At 38.6% G+C, this 12,762-nt stretch overlaps 1 protein-coding gene across 3 annotated transcripts in view; it reads right to left on the bottom strand.

Annotated features, from left to right (window-relative positions):
- Positions 1-12,762, bottom strand: part of Uggt1 (UDP-glucose glycoprotein glucosyltransferase 1) — a 108,591-nt gene that overhangs the window by 71,457 nt on the left and 24,372 nt on the right. For all 3 annotated transcript variants that reach the window (XR_012911353.1, XM_075980480.1, XM_075980481.1), the window contains exons 6-11: positions 10,766-10,940; positions 7,491-7,587; positions 5,808-5,886; positions 4,526-4,626; positions 2,884-2,983; positions 1,384-1,444 (exon numbers count right to left, since the gene is read on the bottom strand). Coding sequence is in view for 2 of the 3 variants with exons in the window: in XM_075980480.1 (XP_075836595.1) it covers positions 1,384-1,444; positions 2,884-2,983; positions 4,526-4,626; positions 5,808-5,886; positions 7,491-7,587; positions 10,766-10,940 (613 nt within the window). In the remaining variant the exon portion in view is untranslated. The remainder of the gene's footprint in view (positions 1-1,383; positions 1,445-2,883; positions 2,984-4,525; positions 4,627-5,807; positions 5,887-7,490; positions 7,588-10,765; positions 10,941-12,762) is intronic.

Genomic DNA, 12,762 nt, shown 5'->3' with positions numbered 1-12,762 from the left:
AAGCAGGCAGGCATGGTGATTTACCTGCAACCACAGCACTTTGGAAGAGGTGGGATTCCCAAGAACGGGCTAACTAGCTAGACTAGCTGAATGTGTGAGTCCCAGGTTCAGTCAACACCCTGCCTCAGTAAATAAAGTGAAGAGCAATTCAGGAAGGCACCCAACAACACCCTCAGGCTTCCATAAATATACACTGAAATGCATGTGTACACACAAAAATATCTTCCACACACATGCAAACATATACGAACATACACACATCACACACAATAGACTGTAAGTAGGACTAATTGAACAAATATTATATCTACATAATTTTTAAAATAAAATGTTTCTTCCTGGCCCACAATACAGTAAGATATTTAATTTTTGGGTTCATTTTCTAATAATTCTCTGAACTGACTACAAAGAACTAAAGCTTATTGTGCTGCCTTATGTAGGACATCAAAGGAATATACACATTTGTTCACTGCTTTAGTAACAAAGCCCTTTATAACTAAACTGAGTTATCTCCTTAATATTGAAGGCAGAAAAAAGTAAGCTATCTAAAATTGGGGTCACAAGAGGATTCTCCCTTCTAGGTTCTGGAATTTTCCTTACCTCTGTTTGCAAGCGCCAGATTAAAGTGCAAAGCTTTGCTTTTTTTATGCTTCTGTTGCCTTCCCTGATTGTGATGCCAATCAAGTCTGGGCTGGCAACCAACACAAGGCCGCCTTGATGAAACAAAGGACTGAAAGAAGGGTTTCTAAACACCATCCCCAAGTGGCCAAGAGACCATAGTGACGAAGAAGACACCGTAGTGAGTGTCTTGGCAGCTTCAGAGGCTGCATGTGGGGCTGATGGGAATGAAGGACAAGAACCCAGCTACCCTGTGGAGTGCATCACAGGCAGGAATGAAACAGGTTTAAGGAAAGACTACTTAAAACAGGACCAGACTCACCCCCACCCTGGTTAGGAGACTGCTCTCCTTAAAGAAAATGCCACCAACTGTGACTAAAATATATATATATATATATATATATATATATATATATATATATATATATATACACTAATTACTGTATTTATAAGTAAATTACTAAAAGTAATACTGTTAAATGCCACTAATTTAATTCAAGTTTCTTTTTTTTTTTAAAAAAAGACTTATTTATTATGTATGTAGTATTCTGCCTACATATATCCTATAGGCCAGTAGAGGGCACCAGATCTCATTACAGGTGGTTGTGAGCCACCATGTGGTTGCTGGGAATTGAACTCAGGACCTCTGGAAGAACAGTCAGTGCTCTCAACCCCTGAGCCACCCCTCCAGCCCATAATTCAAGTTTCTTTATTGTTTTTAAAGATACAACACAGGATAGAACGTTTTCAATCAGTTACTAATACCTTCTGGTTCTCTTCCACTTCCGTTCTAAGTTGTGAGCTCACAGCTGTTTTTGTTATTGCTCTAAGAAACAAAAATGTAATCAGCTCAGCATTCCATATAAAGGCTTTTAATTTCCCTGTTCTTAAATATGAAACATGTGGTTCAATAAGCTAAAAGGTAAGAACTAAATAAACGTGACAGCTCTACAGCTTAGCAAGTGAATTTCACAGACGTACAAATTTCCATTGCTGTAAGACAGAACAACAGCAAGTCCAGTTGCTTCCAAGGTCTCCCTTGACGGTGTGGCCCTACTCCTTATGTGACATAAACTGTGCACAGATAAATAGACAGCATTAAATTCACTGCACTGAAGCAGACTGTCGGTCCTATTAAATCCTTCTGGTGGAGGTTGGACACTGCACATGAATCTTTCAGAAGCATGATAGATTAAGAAATCTTTTTTTTTTAATATTTATTTATTTATTAGGTATACAGTATTCTGTGTGCGTGTATGCCTGCAGGCCAGAAGAGGGCACTAGACCTCATTACAGATGGTTGTGAACCATCATATGATTGCTGGGAATTGAACTCAGAACCTTTGGAAGAGCAGGCTCTTAACTGCTGAGCCATCTCTCCAGCCCCCTAGATTAAGAAAACTTATACAGCAGGGCGGTGGTGGCGCACGCCTTTAATCCCAGCACTCGGGAGGCACTCAGATCTCTGTGAGTTCGAGGCCAGCCTGGTCTAGAAGAGCTAGTTCCAGGACAGGAACCAAAAAGCTACGGAGAAACCCTATCTTGAAAAATCAAAAAAAAAAAAAAGAAAAGAAAAGAAAAGAAAAGAAAAGAAAAGAAAAGAAAAGAAATCTTATACAGGCACACTACACAGTGAAAAGGGAACTTACTTATAAAACTCTCAGCCCAGAACTAAGCCAGTGTTTTTAGTAATTGGAGACAAAGATTAGCAATGGCTTTTGTTAAAAGTTCCTAAGAATTTGTCTCTTAAATAATTTTGCCTTGCATTTATACAGAATAAACAGTATGTAAGAAAATTCAGAATATTGTTACTATGAAGGGTCAGTCTCTCTGAGCCTCAGTTTCCACAGAAGGAACCTGATCATCCACATCCCCCTCTTCTTCTTCTTTTTGGCAGTACTGAGAATAAAACCCGGGGCCTTATACATGTGAGACAAGAGTTCTAGCACGGAACCCCAGGCAAAGCCCTTCTTCATCAGGACTCAAAACTGGCAGTCTGGGCCAGACTCTGGATCAGCTGATCTGGCATAAGTGGGGCAGTGTCAACAACATCCAGATCGCTCTCTCTCTGCAAGCACACAACCAATGGTCTTGTTACCTTCTTAGAAGGAAGACACTAGTCACAACAGGAGTTATAAATAGGTAAAAAACTAAAATGTTTCAAAGCATTTGTACCTTTTAGTTACATCATATTCTATGTAAACATCAAAGTCATTGGGAATAATGTTAAGGAGAGGGATGTTCCAAAACCTTAGTAGATGTTACCTGGCTTTTGTAGGAAAATTCTGACTAATATCCTTCATCACCACCAAAGCTAACTCCACAGGAGCAGCCAGGATGCGGGCAGCAGTCTGGAAACTGAGATCTGCAACAATGCCAGGCAGATATCAGGTTAGAACATATGACTCTAAAGTAACGACAAAAGAACAAAACCCCAATACTACCCACAATTCCCTGACAGTGAAGAATGCCTTAGAATGCAACCATTCCAGAGAGTGCCTATGATTTAGTTCAGATCTCACTCACTTCATGGACCCCTGGAGTTTTTACTAAGCTATTCATAATCTACATCTATAAAATCCTTGGGCGCATGCTAACGCATTTAGCAGAAGCAAACTTTAGCCCAAATCCTGGTGCCTTCTAGATTTACAATACGTCACAAAAATACAGGATATTTAGCAAATTACCTTGGGAAAAATATCTTAAGAATAGTTTGGAACATTCTTTAGAACAGAAAAGTGCACATATATTCCACTCTTATGTGCCTAGAGATACAGTTTAAGAAATGCATACAAATAAATATAGGAGACCAACTAGATGGCTCAGTGAGTAAAGGTGCTTGCTGCCTACAATGCAAGCAGGATTAGTTGAATTCAATTTCTCAGAACCCAAATAAAGGTGGGGAAACCAAATTCCACAGAGTTGTCCTCTAACCACCACATGGGCACTACGGCACACTAGTCTACATATACACAATGTTAATAAATGAATTTTAAAATGCATTGGAAGACTAAGGTTATAGCTCAGTGGTGGAGTGCATGTCCAATATGTAAGGCCCAAGATCAAACCGTCAGCATTACTTTTAAAAAAAAAGTACAAACCTAAAATTAAAAACTGACACTTAGGTTTTTAAAATGTATGCATAAAGAAAATAGCTGGGCGGTGGTAGCACATGCCTTTAATCCCAGCACTCAGGATCCAGAAAAGGGCAGATCTATGAGAGTTAGAGGCCAGACTGGTCTACAAAAGCTAGTTCCAAGGCAGCCAGGGCTGTTACACAGAGAAACCCTGTCTCAAAAAACCAACCCCCCCCCAAAAGAAAGAAAGAAACAAACAATGCAGTTATATATTTGTTGTGTGTGTGTATGTATGTATGTATGTATGTATATATAAAAAATTACAATTTGGGGGCTGAAGAGATGACTCAGAGGTTAAGAGTACAGGCTGCTCTTCCAGAGGACCCAGGTTTACTTCCAGCAACCACATGGCAGCTCACAACTGTTTATATCTCTGGGTCCAGGGGATCTGATACCTTCACACAAACATATATGTAGGCAAAACACCAATGCACATAAAATAAAAATAAATTAATTATTAAAAAAATACAATCTGTGGTACTCTCAGAATCTTGTAAATTTCATTCAAACTCCGCAAGTCTCCCCTCCCAGACAAGGTTTCATTCTATAGCACAAGTTGGCCTGGAACTCATGACAATCATCTTGCCTCAGACATAGGAACTGGGTTTACAGGTACAGTACAAATTCTGGTTAGCGTGGTGCCAGGCATCAACCCAGGGCTCTGTGCATGCTAGACAAACACTTGACCATCGGAGCTATATCCCTGGAGCAAGTTCTGCAATTTTTAATAACACAAAATATACTGACAGTGAGCTCTGAGTTTCCATTACCTTGCAGCTGCCAAACTTTCAAGGGCGCCATCTCATTGGTGCTCTCCACAAGATACTTTCGGAATTCTTTCAATTGTTCTTCCAAAGAGGGGTGCAGCTCTCTGGCAGAAGCACAATCAGTTATTTTCATTGTTTTCTCTCAGAGTACACTGAACAAAGGACTCCAATTTTAATCTTCATGATTTTCCCCTCCCAAACCTAAGAAAATTTCTTCAGTTTGGACAAAAGTTTTTAAGGCACAACAGCTGCCCTCTAAGGGTAAGTTAACACTGTGTATTCTACAGGAACCTTTCTGTGCTGTGAATACATAAAAATCACAGCATCACCCAAAGATCGACAAAGAAGGAGCAGTGAGATGGCTCAGCCTGCAAAGACTGCCATCAACCCAGGACTCAGAGGGTGGAATCAGAGAACCAGGTCTATAGCACACATGGGACCCATGCACTGTCCCCATAATACACAAAATAAATCAATGCAATTAAAATGTCTAAAAGTGCATGGAAAGATTCTGGAAATCTTGATCAAATAAAAGTGGTACCTGACTATGACCATAATCCAAAGTGACAACAGACAAGTGTACACAGGCAACGAACCAACCCAGCACAGCAATTAACTGGAAACGAAGCCACTACTGCCTAAACTGGAACCTGGTTAGACTATTTCATTCAACCAAATGTCATAGCTGAAGCATATGTTACATAATGTCATCTGTTTTTATCTTGCTTTTAAAGGCAGCCCACCACAGATGTTCTAGCTGAAATCCCCAAACACAACAGAATTCAAGGTTCTGAAAAATTTATCAAGTCACCACAGTTAAGAATAATTTTCTGCTGTAAATTATGTTTTCACAAAACTGTGAAACTATGAAACAAATTTCAATATTAAAGTCATCTTCTGCAAGGCATGACTGCACATGCCTTTGATCTGCCCCCAGTAGGCAGAGGCAGGCGGATCTCTGTGTGATTGAGAGTAGCATAGTCTACATAGAGAATTCCAGGCCAACCAGGGCTACACAGTTGAGACCCTCCTCAAAAAAATCAGTAACAGCAAAACATTTCCTGTTCACTGACAGAATCTATTTCTGCTGTGTGTTTTTAAAGTCTAAGGTTTCTCTTAGCATTAGAGAATAACCCTGGTCACTCTAATTCAAATAACCAACTTTACTATAAATGAAATGGGTTTTCTCCACTGTAAACCACATATATAAAGAGCCACAATTCAGATAGTAATGAGAAAGACAGCAGGAATGCAAGGAGGCATCTGCCAACAAGAATTAACATACCTTAATTTTCCAAAAAGAAACCCCTGAACTTCATCAATAGGATCGTTCTCACCAATGACTGTGGTATTCACCTCAGTTCCTATACGGACACAGTAAAGACATGTCTAGTAGCTTGGCATAGAAATAAAATGTTAGCTTCACAAAGTCTGAATGTTAAAAAGAAATGTCAAATGCTTCAATTAACAACTCGCTGTAGGCTTTTAAGCCAACAGTGTTTTAATATTTCTTCTGTTCCTGTACAAAATAAGGATGTGTTTTCTCACTTTAGAAAATTTTACAATAAAAATTTCAAAATAGATTTAAATATTACAAAAGATTTTTCACAGTTAAATTATGAAGAATTTAAAGTTAGAAAATCCTAAATATAGTCATTTTCCATTTGTTCTACTATTAAATCAATCATTTTTAATGTTTAAAATGAGCTTAGCAAATATAATTGGCACACACCATAATTCGGAAGGCTGAAGCTGGAGGACCACGTTCAAGACTTGTCTGAATAATTAATTTATTGTGCTTGGATAACTTAGTGAAAACCTGCCTCAATAAGAAGCGAACAAAACATTAAAAAGAACTGTGGCTGGAGCTCAGTGGTAGAGTCCCTGTGTAATATACACAAGACTCTAGTTCATACCACATGCTGCAAAGGATATAATTAAGGTGAAGTTCAAAGAAAAAAAATCAGCAGGTAAAACATGGTTGAAAAACGTAATTCAGGGTTGGGTGTGATGGTGCACACCTTTAGTCACAGCGCTTGGGAAGCATAGGCAGGATCTCTGTGAGATCGAGGCCAGCCTGGTTTACAAAGCAAGTTCCAGGATGGGCTCCAAAGCTACAGAAAAACCTTGTCTAGGGGGGTGGGGTAAATAAGAAAAGAAAAACTTAATTCAAAACTACAAAATATTATATAGGAAGAACTCAGAGTAAACTGTTCCAAGAAAAAGGTATAATAAAAACATAAAATTAGGGCTGGAGAGATGGCTCAGTGGTTAAGAGCATTGCCTGCTCTTCCAAAGGTCCTGAGTTCAATTCCCAGCAACCACATGGTGGCTCACAACCATCTGTAATGAGGTCTAGTACCCTCTTCTGGCCGGCAGACATACACACAGACAGAATATTGTATGCATAATAAATAAATATTTAAAAAAAAAAAAAACATAAAATTATCCATTAAGCCCACAATATTCAAATTTCCATATTGGAATCACACATTAACGTCTATTTGTGATGCATATAACATCAACAGCATTGATACCGTTTACTAAATCATTTTATACAAAAGAAAAACTCCACTAAACTTTTGAGCTTTTTATTTTTTGTTTATCCTTGTTTTTATTGTTTGGGGTCAGGGACTTGCTACACAGGCAAGGCAGGGCTTGAACTATAAACCCCCTGCTTTGGCGCTAAGATTGTAAGCAGGCACAATTCCAGCCCAAATTCATGAATTATATTTCTTACTTCTCCCGAATACTTGAAAAACAAGCTATATTGCCTATATATTACAGAGCACAAAAATTAGGACCTAGAAAATCTGCTGAAGGTCATCCACTCAGATGTAACAGAATCAAGATGCAAACATGGGCTCATCACACTCCTAAACCTATTCTTTTTCAAAAGGGGAGGCAATTCCCCATTAATTCATATTTAAAGACAAGAGAACACATTGGTCTTATTTTACAAATTCACCTTTCACCTGAGTATCATCCTTGGCCTTGTACTCCGTGCTCTTAATTGCCAATTCCACACCATAGCCGGAAAGGTAAACAGGCTCCTTCTTGGGATTCTGCAAACAGAGCAAGAATTCCACCATCACCACCTGGCTCATTATGAGGCACAGCAGCCCCCTTCCTTGCTAGCATGCCTATTGGTGGCATGACCTGCTTAGGTCATGTTTAAGTAGCCACATTGGTGAGACTTCATGGAAGAGCCCACCAATTGGTTATCTAATACCAAAGGACCAGCCCTGAAATATACATGTACAAATGACATTACGTGAACTGAGCAGGTTGTAGATGTGCATATGAGTGCTTATATACATTTGTAGATTTGAATGAAACCAAGGTGGGGTACATATGAAGGGATTGGGGGAAAAAAGAGAGGGAATAATGTAACTGTATTATAATAACAAAAAAACTAAAAAAAATTATAAATCAATATATAGTTATTAACTATGTGTTCAGAGAGTTCAGTGAAAATCAACAGTAATAGAAGTACTTGCCTATCATGAAAACATTCATTCTATTTATGAATAAAATCAATCTAGAATTTGAACGAGATTGTTGTTCTTGAAAATGTTTGCCTATGTCAATCGCCTATTAGTTTTGTAAAGACAGGATGTACCTGGCTTGATATTTGGCTAAACTAAGAAAATGATAAGTGTTGTTTTTGGTGTAAAAATATTTTAATGTAAAAGTTAGGGGAAAAAACATATTTGACATATTTGTTTTTGCCAGAGGTTAACACTGGAGGATAGGGAAAACTTGTTTGCTTGTATGGAAAAAACATGCTTATTTTCGATGTATAAATATTCAGAGCCAGTCACTTGTGTTAAACTCATCTGATGGTCAGACTCCTTCAGGCCAACAGCCCTTCCCCATCTCAGGTCCTGAACCCAGGCTGTGGCGAACACTAACTGGACTTAGTGGGTTATTTAAACAAAAACAAAACAAAAAGGAGGAGGAAGACATAAGGATAGGAGGGAGGTGTTTGGTGGGAGTTGGAGAAGTAGATGGAGGTTATAATCAAAATACATTGTTTACATAAATGAAGTTCTCAGAGAGTTAAAAAAAATCCATTCCAAAAGCTATACAACAAAGAGAACCATGTTGAGACATTGTGTGTGTATGTTTCTTTACTGTATCTGAATGTTCCTGGTGGGGGCTGGAGAGATGGCTCAGCAGTTAAAAAGCACTGGCTGTTGTGGAATAATCCTATTGTACACTGTGAAGGTGTGTCTCTGCCAAGGCACCTTCTGATTTGTTTAATAAAGAGCTGAATACCAATAGCTAGGCAGGAAGAGATTAGGCAGGACGTCTGGCCAGAGAGGGGAGATGAATCTAGGTGCAAGGAAGATGCCAGAAAACACAGAGAAGAAATAGGAGGTACAAGATGGAAGAGAGGTAAAAAGCACGAGGCACAACACAGGTTAATTTAAATGGGTTAATTGAAATTATAAGAGCTAGTGGGACAAGCCTAAGTTATAGGCCAGGCTTTGATAATTAATAATAAATCTCTGTGTCATGATGGTCTTCCAGGGGACCTGTGTTCAATTCTCAGCACCCACATAGCATCTACAATTATGTGTAATTCCAGGGGCTCTGATACCATGTTCTGGCCTCCACAGGAAGCAGATATGAAAGTGGTGCACAGACATACAGCTAGACAAAACACTCATACACATAAAACAAAAAGTAAATAAAATAAATGCTTTAGGTGAGGAGGTTGAGCTTACCAAATGCCACATCCTCACTGTGGGAAAATAACAATATCAGTATCACATAAAGATACACAGGAATAAAGCAAAGGTCTTTTTTATTTTTTACCTTTTTTTTTTTTGTAAAAAAGGGTGTGCCAGAACCCAAACCATGGCTAAAGACCATGAAGGGCCAAGATGGCCTTGTCTGTGATCCCTAACACGGCTGAGTCTCTTCTCCTTGTAGGAGCCTCTTCTTCACAACATAAAGTAAAAGGGGAAGGAGGACGCTTGGGGAATGTGGGGTCTTGGCAGGCTAACTATCTTCGATAGAGAAAAAACATTTCTTCCACTCATTACCAGGCTGACTGACCCTGGCCCTTTAGCTATTTTAATCCTTAATACTCACAACAGGGCCAGGAAACAGGAATGGGGAGTAGTCAAAACTGGACTTTGACCAGGTGCGGTAGCACAAACCTTTAATTCTAACAGAGGAATCAGGAATTGTTCTACATCAGCCTAGACTATATTACACTGATCTCAAAAACATCAAAGGACAAAAAACACTGGGTTGATAAATACATCTGACTCTACTCGGTCAAATTTTCATTTACTGAACTATGATACACGAGCTTTAAAGACTTTCATATTTAAAATGTTTAATGATAGGCTCAGGATGGCCTTGATTCACAGCAATACTGCTTTAGCCTTCCAGGTGCTGAGAATACAGACATGAGCTTTCATACCTAGTTCTATGCAGTCCATTTTAAAATAAAATACAAACCAGTATACCACTTTTTAACTGTTTGACATTTTTTTCAGAAAGACAAGCAACACACTGTCTACATGCAAATACAAGCTCTAATGAGGGAAATGACTTAGCAGGTAAAACCCTCACCACCCAAGCATGAGACCAAAGTTCAGATCTACAGAAAGCAAAACCAAGGAAACCCCGGGAGCAAAGCTGACTGGCTAACCCAATCAGTTCAAATGATAGACTCAGTGAATGGAGGAAACTGAGTTCAACAAAGCAAACAGTTATTAGGTTATTCGACATCAACTTCAGACCTCCACATGCACATGATGCTCTCAAACACACTTGTGAACACACATATACACATACACAAGTATACACACTGTATAAACATATTCCTAAAAAGAGAAAGTAAAAAAAATTAATTTAAAAAGTGTCATGTGGTAGCACACACCTTTATCTCAGCACTTGGGAGGCAGAGACAGGTGGATCTCTGTGAGTTTGAGGCCAGCCTGGTCTAAATAGTGAGTTTCTAGACTAGTCAGAGCCACAGAGTGAGACCCTATCTCAAAAAAACAAACAAACAATTAGAGAGGAAGGAAAGGAAGGGGAGAAGGACTGAGGCACAGAAGGGGAGAGAGAAAGATGGGTGAGAGTGCAGAGAGAGAGATAGCTAATAAAAAAGTAGTTCAAACGGAATTATTTTTTTAAAGGGGGAAAAATATCAACTCATGTTCTATGGTCATTTTAAAGAAATTAATATTCAACAAATTTGTAAAATAAGTCAATACTTACAGATATATAATGTCTGAATACATAATTAATTTTGCCTTCGTTGCTTTTTGATATAAGTTGGTGATGAATATTATAAAATTCTTCATGGCCAATCTCAGAGTAGAAAATCACCACAGGACTTTCAGAATTCGATGAGGGGAATCTGTGATCTCCTTTGAACAACAAAGGTTTAGGTCTGGAAATAAACATTGAAAGCTTCAAATTTTCAATTAAAAAATTTTTAAACAAAAACCAGGACACTTTTGACCACAACTATAAAAACTTAGCAAAGATTTGAAATATCTTAATATAAAGGGTATCACAGTCTTGATCAATCTGCACTTTAAATACTGTCAAGTATGAATTTTATTCATTCAGTACCATGAAAAATAAAAGTATATCAAAAGAATACTAACTATGAAATACTGACTTGGGTTGAATGTTATTATTGATTCCTAAGAAGGGAAGGTGAGCCAGGATGCATATCAAATCTCACAGCACTAAAGCTACAGGACATTTTCCTCCCATGGAGTACTGACTGTAATTTTACCTGAAATCATAAGGGCAAATAAGATGAGCAGCAGAAATGACTTTGAGTGTAACTTGTAAGCTACAGCAAGTCTCCCTTCTCTTCCATCTTTGCTAGTGTGAACTTCCTACTAATGAGTTCAACTTTTCAGTTTTCCTCTTTTTTTTTGATTTTCGAGACAAGGTTTCTCAGTAGCTTTTGATTCCTGTCCTGGAACTAGCTCTTGTAGACCAGGCTGGCCTCGAACTCACAGAGATCCGCCTGCCTCTGCCTCCCGAGTTCTGGGATTAAAGGCATGCGCCACCACCGCATGGCTCCTCTTAATTTTTTAAGCTTTGCAAAATACAAAAAAAAAAAAAGCCAAAACCATCACATCAGGACATTAAAAGTTCTGCTCTACTGTGGCAGTTTGAGTGGAAAATGTTTCTTACAGGCTCGTGTATTTGAATACTTGGCCCAGCTGGTACTGTGTGAAGGGAAGTTCTGAGAGTTTGGAACACAAAGGACACCACCACTGAGGATAGGCTTTAGAGTTACAGTCTTGACACACTCCAGTTCTTTTCTCTGCTCCCTGTGTGTGAATGAGATGTGATCCCTCGGCTCCTGTTCCTGCCACCATGCTTGTCATCCTATCATGATGAACATCTTAGCCTCCTGAGATTGTGCTGCTTAGTTGTTGTTGTTGTCAACTTGACATAAGCTAGAGTTATTTGAAAAAGGGGAACCTCGACTGAGAAATGCCCCATCAGACTGGTCTGTAGGCAAGTCTATAGAGCATTTTTTCCATTAATGATTGATGGAGGAGGGCCCAGCCTTCTATGAGCAGTGCCACCCTTGGGTAGACGGTCTGAGTTATAAAAGAAAGCAGGCTAAGCAATCTAGTATACAACGTTCTTGCATGGTTTATGTCCCAGTTCCTGATCCCCCTGCCTTGCTTTCCCCTGATGATAAAATTTTAAGCTAAATAAACCTTTCCTTCCCAAAAATGCTTTTGGTCACAGTGTTTTATCACAGCAATAAAAAGTAAAGTAAGACAGAAATCCTATGCTAAAACAAATGCTTCATTAAGTTGCCTTTCATCGTGGTATGTATTACAGCAACAAAAAGTAACCAACACACCTACCAATCCCTAGTATAATTATTCAACTGAAGGCAAACACATATAAAAAAAATATGTTCTTTATAGTAGAAAAGTTCCAAAAATTGGAAACAACTTTTAAAACCAGCAGTAAGATATTTTACATAGGACAATATGAAGATGCTAAAAATACTGAAGTGTACCCACATGCACTAGATGTGCATATAGAAAGATGCCGCAACAGAAATAAGCCTACATACTTGTACAAATTTAAAACCATAAAAAAAAGTCTACCAGAATACTACTAAAAACAGTTCCAACCTCTCAGAAGAAGAGGCACCACTCTTTACACAGGTCTGCCTTATTGCTAAAACAAACCAAAGTTTTGAAGAAACTACAAAGTCACCAATT

The sequence above is a fragment of the Microtus pennsylvanicus genome, chromosome 7 (assembly GCF_037038515.1).
Source record: "Microtus pennsylvanicus isolate mMicPen1 chromosome 7, mMicPen1.hap1, whole genome shotgun sequence".
In the NCBI taxonomy this organism is placed as follows: Eukaryota; Metazoa; Chordata; class Mammalia; order Rodentia; family Cricetidae; genus Microtus; species Microtus pennsylvanicus.
Note: the sequence above shows the minus strand (reverse complement) of the source record. Positions and strands in the feature narration are given on the sequence as shown.